The following is a 9,885-nucleotide window of genomic DNA, read 5'->3' on the forward strand; positions in this document are numbered from 1 at the left end:
GGAGGATCTTTGTTGTACATTTCATTGAGCTGTTTGCTTTACGGTGTGTTGGCATCATGACCTTTGACCCCACATAGTTTCTGAGACCAGAGCTCTCTAACTGCTCTGGATGTTTCAGGTGTTTCTCTGCTGATGCATTAAATGATCAGCAGGTTCTGCAGCAGGTTCCCTCACCTCCATCCTTCATGTTCAGATGTTTCCCTGCAGCAGCTGATCCAATCACAGCGTCTCCTCCTGAACCTCCAGCTGCTGCAGAACCTGCTGATCATTTAATGCAGCAGCAGAGAAACACCTGAAACATCCAGAGCAGTTAGAGAGCTCTGGTCTCAGAAACTATGTGGGGTCAAAGGTCGTGATGCCAACACACCGTAAAGCAAACAGTTTAATGTAATGTACAACAAAGATCCTCCATTTATGACTAAAACACTGAGAAAGGCTGGTTTGTACAGGTCAGGTTTCAGCAGCACTTCCAGCCCTGACCTTTGACCTCTTCTGTGCTGCCATCACTATTCTACCTAAACGGAGAAACGGTGACAGAAGCAGACATGGACTCTCTGGTTTGGAGTCCCAGTGACTTTATTTACAACTTCAGTGATTCAGCCCTGATGTACAGAAGACATGAGCTTCAGCTGGTTTATAAAGGAAAAACAGAATAAAAGTAAACGCTGTAATCTGACCATCTGATGATGTGGAGCTGAGCTCCTGAGAAAAAAATTGCAGCGCTTGCATCAATGTTTATATTTACAATTGTCAGTTCTTCAGTTTTATTCTCAGCTCTCTGATTTGTGTGCATAACTTTTAGGTGAGAAGGTTAGATGTAATATATCATTTTGTTCAGACAGCAGGAAACCTTAAAAAGGAGCTGCAGTTCAAACTTTTCACATTCAGTTTGTTCTCTGCTGTTTGAAGCTCTGATAGAAACAGGTGAAGTGAATCAGTTGAGCTGAACTTTATATATTCTCTCAGTGCTGAAAGTCTCTTCCTGCTATAAAAATGTCTCAATGTTCACGTTTCAGGTTCTTGATGGTTTTCAACATTCATAGCCTGAAGTTCTGCTTCTGCTGCAGGAGGCTGCTTCTGTTCCTGTGATGAACGTCTCAGTTTTTTATAGAGCAGAAAACCTGAAACAGCAAATAGAGCCAGAACAGCTAAAACTGAGAGACCAACTATCAGTCCAGTGCTGTCCTCTCCATCCCTTTGTCCTTCCTCATTCCCTCCATCCTTCTTTTGTTCTTCCTCTTTCCCTGTAAACAGAACCAGGAGTTAGTCTGATCTGCTGAATATCATCACCTGCTGATCTCAGACCAGCTGATTTCTACTGAAACAACAGAAAAGACAAACATCTGATCTGACATGTTTCTCTCTCACATTAGTAACCATGAAGCAGCTGCAGGTTCTGATCCAGTCAGACTCACCTGGAGCAGAAACATCCAGGTTGATGGTTTTGATGGGATCATTCTTCAGGTGAGATCTCTTCCTACGTCTAACTTCTCTCTGAACGACTCTACATTCATACTTTCCAGTATCATCAGTCGTCACATTCCTCAGAACCAAAGACACGTTTCCATTCTTCATCTCTCTGTCCTGTAGATCCACTCGGTTCTTATAAGCTGGATTCTGACCCTCATTATCAAACAGATCATCTTGATACAGAGCAACATGATCATTTTCCCCCAGATCAGGTTTGCTCCACTCTAAGACAACAACAGGTTTGTTCTCAGCAGCTCTACATGGCAGAGTGATGTTCTCTCCAGGTTCAGCTGTGATGTTCGTCTCACCTGCAGCATAAGAAACAACAGAGGTCAGAGGTCAGAGAGGAACCCTGATGAGGGTCAAAGCGAGTTTTGGACATTGTGAGTTTGAATCCCAGCCTGATGTCCTTTGCTGCATGTCTTCCCTTCTCTCTTTGCCTACTTTTCCGTCTAAACACTCAAAGGCTGCCTGAGCCAGAAAACTTTGGCCGAGAAAACATAGGCTATTTAATTATATTTATTTCTATGCAGTTTAATTAATATTCAATAAGTTAAACAGAGAATCCAGATCCCATCAGACTGTGGTCCCAATAACTACATAAGATCCATGAAGTTAAAGGTTAAACCTGCTGGGTCTGAACAGCCTCATAACTTCCCTTCAGTTCACATCTGGAGGAGAAATCTGGGCTGGTTAATCGGTCCAGTTGGATCCGTCTGATCCAAACCGATTAACTTTAATCAGAGGCTGAATTAAGCATTTTATTTAATCATGACTTCACTGCTTTAGTCCATCATCTGAATAAACAATGTAACTTCTCCTGTTTTTAGCTTTTGCTCTGAAGCTAAATGGACCCTGAGCGTTTCACCCCGTCTGCTTTCACAAGGATTTTTGGGAGGTTATTGTTTCACTTCCCTGCTGTCCAACCGTGACGTTTGCTACGTTCCTCCTCTGTACAGACAGGTGAACCTTTCTCACTTTAATCTACTGAATTCACCACAGGTGGATCCGACTGACTCTGTGGAAACGTCTGAAGGATGATCTGTGGAAACAGCTCAACTTTTACCAGAACAGTATCAAGCAAAGCCTGTGAATAATAAACTAGATTTTTGGTTTACTATTAAATTAGCAACAATTTTAACTTTTCCACATTATCATGAGGTATTTGTGTGCAGAATTTTGAGGAAATTAATTTAATACAATTTGGAAAAAGGCAGAAAGAACAATGTGAAAAAGGTGAAGCTGTGAATACTTTACAGATGTGCTGCATTTTAATACATTTCTAACTTCCTCGTTGGTCTTTACATCACTTCCTGCTCACTAAGAGCATGAGCTGCTGTCACACAGAAATATTCCACTTTCTTCCAAACTGGTTCCTGCATCACATTCAGCTTTAAACAGACTGAATGTCAACACCAGCTGGACCGAGTGGATCAATAAATCTTTTATTTTATTGATCGCTCCAAGCAGGTTACAGTAAATCCACATTTACACACATGAGCAGATCAGTTGGCAGTTTTGGGTCAAGTTGATTCATTTTGAGTTAATCAACTGGAATCGATCATGAAACCTTCAGACTGAAAGATACTCGGCCTGAGCTACAGTCACCCAGCTGGTTTCCATGGTAACAGGGTCTGACTGATGCTGATGGTTGTTCTACTTAAACTAGCTCTACTTTTACAGGTCAGGGCAGTTTGAGCTGTTCTATCAGCCTCTGCTCATTAAATCCTCTAAAGTTAATATTGTGATTCAGAAAATATAGTTTTATTTTTTCCTTCCCTGTAATTTAGGCTTCATGACAAATAATGTATCCTTCACTCAAAGACAGTTTAGATTAATATTGTATTTAATGATCCTGTTCATTCTACACAAGCATCATTTGAAACTTTCATATTATGAAATTTATCCACTTATTTCCAACTTTACTGTCACCTCAGTGGATGCAGACATGAGTCTTTATTTCACTCTGACTGAGGAGGAGCTTTATATCAACTTGTATTCAAAAAGGAAATTATAAGCTAAACTTCAGCTTTACATTATTTTGGTCCAGTAAAATCAAAGCTCTGATAAATTATTTACAACAATGTTTTAGGCAAATAAATAGTCTGAAACTACGGAGGGTTGCAAAAGTATTCACACCCCTGGGTCGTTTCCATATTCTGCCACATTACAAACATAAAAATGTTTCAGTGGAATTTAATGTGAAAGATCAACTCAGATGGTGAAGAAGAAAAACTTACAGATGAATCAAAACATTTTTACAAATGGAAAACTGAAAAGTGCGGTGTGCAAAAGCATTCAGACCCCTCGTCTCTGGGAGCAACCAGTTGCCTTCAGATTAACCAGAGTTCAGCTGTGTGTAATCTAATCTAATCTAATCTAATCTAATCTAATCTGATCTAATCTAATCTCATTAAATCCAGCTGCTCTGCGACGCCTCAGATAGAGGAGTAAACAGAACCAACTCTGCACATCACTCTGAACACACCATCCCCACTGTCTCATATGGTGGTGGCAGCATCATGCTGTGGGGTTCATGTCACACCCTTAAAAATAACTTAAAAACTCATAAATATTTTAGCTTTTGTGCAACTTTATTAAACAAATCCACGGTTCGAGCATACAGCATGTGTAGTTTTCTCTCTTTTTCCGTAAAAACATCACAGGTCATGAACTTTTCAACTCCCATCATGCATTGTGTCGTTCTTAAAGGGGTATTATCATGACAGAAATCTATGAAATAAAAAATAAACTAATTTGAGCACATAAACCAATCAAATTGTTCTAACTAAATACTAAATCAAATAAATACTTGCCAATATGATCAATATACCTATTAATCAATCAATATCATGTTTTTAACATATTTTCAGGCTCTACATTCAGCAGGAACAGGAAGATGGTCAGAGTTGATGAAGATGGAACCAAATCCAGACAGAAAACCTGCTGGAGTCTGAAAGACTAGAGACTCTGAGCTTCAGCTTCCAGCAGGACTGTGAGGATTTGGGTTTCTGTGTTTATTATGGTTTCTGTGTTCAGTTGAGTCTCCATGTTGTCCTGTCTGCCCCTTGGTTGTCCCCAGCTGTCCCTCATTTCCCCTGATTACCTTCCCTGTGTATTTAATCCCACCTGTTTCCTTCTCTGATTCTTGTCATGTCTATCCTGAGTCTCACATCAGAGTCGTTGCCATCAGTGTTGAGTATCTTTGTCTCTATGCTCACCTGTGCTGCCTGGACTTCTCTGTGCTCTGCATTAATCATTATTTACTTATTACTCTTATTAACTCTTATTATTTGAACAATATATATTTGTTTGTTTTCTTGTACCATTTCTCTTTATTTTTTTCATGAACTTATTTCGTCATCAGTTTTAAACCTGCTTTTAAAGTGCTATGTAAATAAATTGGACACTGACATTGTCCACCTCACCACCTCATCATGACAAGGACAACAGGTTAAAACTAAACATATTCATGTGTTAGAATGGCCCAGTTAAAGTCCAGACCTAAACCCAATCCAGAATCTGTGGCAAGAGGTGAAACCTGCTGTTCATAAACACTCTGCATCTAATCTGACTGAACTTGATTGGAAAAGAAGAAAAACAAAAAATGTTCAGTCACTAGATGATCAAAGCTGGTGGAGACAAACCCTAAAGACTAGCAGCTGCAATTACAGTAAAAGGTGGATCCACAAAGTATTGGCTCAGGGGGGCTGAATACTCTTGCACACCGCACTTTTCAGTCTTTATTTGTAAAAAATGTTTTCTACTTCACTATTATATATCACATTAAACTCCAATTAAATATACTAGTGGTTACAATGTGACAAAAATGGAAAAGGTCAGTTGAATACTTTTGAAAGCTGCTGTAAAAACATTTAAAGATGCATGAAATGCACAATGTCTCGTGACACCTGGAGGCTTGTGTTGGTCAGACTGGATGTGAACCTTCCTGTCTTGATTCCTGTTGACTTGTTGTGACTCAGGAATCTTCTCTAAATACTTTGAACAAATATGAACCAGGAGCTTCATTTTGATCTAAATAGTTTTATCTTGTATTTTAAACAGAGGCACTAAAATCTGATGAATCGACTGAATTTACTGAATGTTTTGTTTGCTGTCGTCATGCACGGCTCTAAGAAATGTAAGGGATGTAAATATTCTAAGATGGAAAAATGATCCGTTACATATTTGTGGGTTTCAAAGTTTAAAAAAAATCAAACCTTTTCCTCATGAGAGTTTATGTTTTGGTTTGATTTATAATCTAATGTGTCTCCAGTTTTTAAAAATAAAAACATAACTGCAAATTCCCACATGAGGCTTGTTATAAAACAAGATGAATAAAACAAACTAAATCATTTTAGCACTTTTTTGTTCAGGTTTGGGGAAAAATCATCTTAATTTCAGCCAGATATGTCAGTACTGATGTGGCTGCATGACTGCTACTGGATTTAATCTGGATATAAATCCAAATACTGATGCAAAAATAATGTTAGAGAGATGGTCCTTCCTAAAAATATAAATAAAAAAATCTCCACCATTGTGATGCCTGTAAAGATTTTCACCTCCTGGAAGTTTAACTTTTATCTTTACAAACTATATGACCAACAAAATTAGCTTTTTCGACTAATAATTATAAAAGCATTTTAATACCAAGTGAAACTAAATAATTAAAAATAATTAAAATAATAATGACTGTATAAACTTTAACCCCGTTAAACTGGCTGACCTAATTCAACAGAGGTCCAGTCAGGCGGTTCTGGTTCTGTAAGCTGCAGCTGGAATCAGATTAATCTATAAACTATTTACTGATTTCTGAAGGAAATTTATTGAACTGCATTTTATTTAGGAGTGTAGGAATAAAGGGGACAAAATGCAGTAGTGTGAATTTGTTAAAATGTTGAAAACCATGAAACCTTTATCTTCTGGATCATAGAATAATGTAATAATTAGTATTTAATGTTCATTCTTCAACAAAATGTAGATTAAATACTTTAAAGTTTGTGGCTTAATGTGAGAGTGAAGATGTTAAAGGGGTGTGAATACTTTTGCAAGGCATAATGAGCATGGTAGAGTGTCTGTGATGCTGTGGGCCTTTTTGTCTAATAACCCAGGTAATAATGTTCTAGTGTCCCATCATGTCTTCTTCTAGAATCTGCCAGAAAATTAATTTAAATAAAACATCAAAACACAAAGATATTATTGTGAACAACAGCAGCTCCAGCCTCAACGCAGGAAAATCACCTGGTTAACCCAGTTAGACCAGTAGAACTAAACTGGGTTAGTCATTTCTGGGAAACTGAAAGAGTTTCAGTCACGTGACGTCGTTTCAGAAACAATAGAACAAAACGACGAACAGTTAAAACCAGCATTAAAGTAGAGTTTATATCAGAGGTCCAACAGATAAACATTATTTATCATTTATTCTTCATATCTGAGGTGAAACTCACCAGCAGAACCAAACTGGACGGAGATCAGGAAGAACAGAACCAGGAACCATGACGCAGCAGGTCGAGTCGCCATTCTTCGTCTTCTAGTTCCACCAGTTTGAGTTAAATATTGTTTTATTCAAGGATAAAATAATTTAACCTTCAAAGATAAACCCTGTTAGATCATGTTGGCCACTAAACATGTAAGAAAATTCAGCTTCGACAGCAAAGCGTCGACGTGGCGTCGTCTGAACGGATGGTGGAAAGAGGAGGAGCTTAGAGGAGGAGTGGAAAGAGAAACGAAACAACTAAACTGGCTGATCTGATCTGATCTGCGCATGTTCAGGTAAATCAGCCACAACTTGGCTTCACAGCTACAGGAACAATAATAACCTCAGATCTTTGATCTACAGTCAGCTTCATCGTTCTCTGCTGAACTTTGTTCTCTAGTAAAAGATAAAAGTTTTATTATTATTCTTACCTGCTCACTAACATAAAGTCAGAAGTTCAGTCACACAGAGAGAAAGTTTCTATTTAATGATTTATTTCAGGACTGAAAGCTGTTCGGCTGTTTGAACAGGAAACACAAAGTCTGTTTGTTCTCAGTCATAAACAAAGTGACCCAGAAACGAAGAGCAGCAGCTGAACATCCTGGTTCATCCTGTCAGTCATGGCTGATGGAGCTTCATGTTCAGGTGGAGTTTTAACCCTTTGTGGTAATAGTGGTGTCTACTATTAAATTTTTAAATATTACATCCAACAACGCTACCTGAGATCTTGGCCCCAGACTATTCAACCTCCAATACCTACAAAAAGGCCACGCCAGGTCGGGACAACAGAGAGGCAGATCATAATGTTTAAAAAAAAAGAATTTAATAATTTATTTTTTCCAAAAGTTTAAAATAGGCCTACAACGATAGAATATATGAGTTAAAGACAGTTTACAAACTTCACAAAATACATACTGCACATCAGCGGCAAGTTGTTTTCAAACCCAAATAATGACTAATCAAAAAAATCAATGCAGAAAACAAAAAAACCAAAACACTGCAACCCAACCAAAGAAAACATGCAAAGCAAATGAACAAACTAAATAAACCAAATCATGCAAGAAATTGACAAATTAAACCTACATGCAAACAAAGAAAAAAAGAAAAAAATACAAATTGTAAATAAACGTACTGAAAAATAATAGAGGGACTCACCATAAACGGTTGAACCCTGGCCAGAATAAAGAATAAATCAATTAGGTAAATGACACCCAGCTGAAAAGACATGAAGCAAAAGTAAAGACAAAGCAGCCTTGCGCCACGGACAATTAGGCGAGGTGCGGCAGGAGGAGGGAGGGACACAACAGTCCACCACCAAGTCCCGAACACATCAGGATCTAAAAATGAAATTTAAGGTGAACTATGGCACTGAGCTCAACAAGCTGACATGAACCCACCTACCTCGGTTAAGAGTTCCACGTCCACAACGCGTGTCTGATCACACCCACTCCCAGAGAGCAAAACGGGACCATCAACCCATCCACGATCCTGAACCCAAAGGAAGCACAATCACCACAAACTAATCTAAAACCCAACAGAAGGAAAATCACAAAGCTAACCTGAAGACCATTACTTGATGCTGGAGGAAAGACAGGATCTCACAACGCCACCTCCACAGCTCAAAGCAACTGTATGTGAGTGTGAACCCCACACACCTGGCTTTAAAGGGAACGTTGGTGCTGCCCACCACTCACCTTAAAGGTGAATCTGCACCAACATACCACACCTTTAATGTCCAACATGTCAGCATTTATTCATCTGATGGGTTTTAATAACGAACCCACAGAACAAATAACTGCATTTGTCCCCCGATTCAGCAATAAGTGTTTGTTTAAACTGATTCCAGATCAGATTCAACTTGTTCTGGTCAAACTGGTTTCAGATTCTCTGGAAAGTCCCAAGGAGCGGCTCCCTGTTACAAGCCCCGCCCCCACCTGATGTCACTTCCTGTCTCTGTAGTCCTGCTATCTGCATAACTCACCTTATCCAACATGTTGCTGCCTGTAATAAAGCAGCTGCTGCTCAGCCTCTGTTGCTGCTCCTTCGTTCAGGTTTAGTTTGATCTGATCAGCAGAAACAACCTGATCAATAATCCAGTCTGCTGGGCTCCAACTCTGGACTCATTCAGCAGTAGAGACATTTTAATACTCATTTTAAAAGTTTAAATACAGTAAAACACATTAAACATCCAGATTCCCCACAGGGACAGCTGCTCTGCTGTCTTCTACTCTACCAGCAGGGGGCAGCACCGACCTGCCAGCTGCCAGGCCCTGAAACAACAGAGCATCTCTGATACACCAACCCTCAGACTCAGAGCTCCCAGCTCTGCTCCTCATGCTTTAGGTTCCTGCTGCTTGATTTAAATAAATGATTATCAGACTCCAGCAGCAAATGGAGCCATTCTGAGGAGGTCATGCAGTCATTTGAGTCGGCTGTGGTAGAACAAGGAATCATGTCTATAATCTATAACATGCAGGACAGCTGGCCTTAATTTCAGAGTTAGATTCTGCTCTGACTCACCTCTTCCTCCATCACAGGTAACTAATCAGGTAACTGGAGCCTGAAAGGCCCCGATTCACAAAGGATCCTCAGACTAAAGGAAACTCCAAAGGAAGACGGAGGAAATATGAATAGAAAGAAGAAATGTTTTCTTTTAACGTTTGCTTGGTTTCATACGTTTATTGTTTTCTTTGTCTATTTTATAACCTGTTGCACAGGCAAACTAGTTTATAATCTGGTATAGATCATCATATTTACCAGGGCCGTGCAGAGACTTTTGGAGGGCTCAAAGTTAAAGAGGCACAAAGAACAAGATCTTAAAACATCGTACAACATAGCAACAATCCATATTAATCAATAATCTAATATTTAATCAGATCAAACAGTCATCATGTGGAGACAATACAGAGCTAATCAAGTCCATGTTTCCCTGATTTATT

General features: G+C 39.1%; 1 protein-coding gene across 2 annotated transcripts; it reads right to left on the bottom strand.

Annotated features, from left to right (window-relative positions):
- Positions 1 to 697: 697 nt before the first annotated feature.
- On the bottom strand, positions 698 to 7,887 carry LOC106942660 (ICOS ligand-like). 2 transcript variants are annotated; one of them, XM_015025991.1, is made up of 4 exons: positions 6,918 to 7,887; positions 1,416 to 1,778; positions 1,029 to 1,244; positions 698 to 995 (listed from the first exon to the last, which is right to left on the bottom strand). In XM_015025991.1, the coding sequence occupies exons 1-4, from the start codon at positions 6,988 to 6,990 to the stop codon at positions 835 to 837; spliced, it is 813 nt and encodes a 270-aa protein (XP_014881477.1). In that variant the 5' UTR covers positions 6,991 to 7,887; the 3' UTR covers positions 698 to 834. The 2 variants fall into 2 exon arrangements, with proteins under 2 accessions (XP_014881477.1, XP_014881478.1); XM_015025992.1 differs by having other exon boundaries at positions 698 to 1,244; positions 6,918 to 7,886.
- Positions 7,888 to 9,885: the final 1,998 nt, after the last annotated feature.

Source organism: Poecilia latipinna, unplaced genomic scaffold, assembly GCF_001443285.1.
Source record: "Poecilia latipinna isolate Pla-1442-1.1 unplaced genomic scaffold, P_latipinna-1.0 Scaffold4457, whole genome shotgun sequence".
NCBI classification, from domain to species: Eukaryota; Metazoa; Chordata; class Actinopteri; order Cyprinodontiformes; family Poeciliidae; genus Poecilia; species Poecilia latipinna.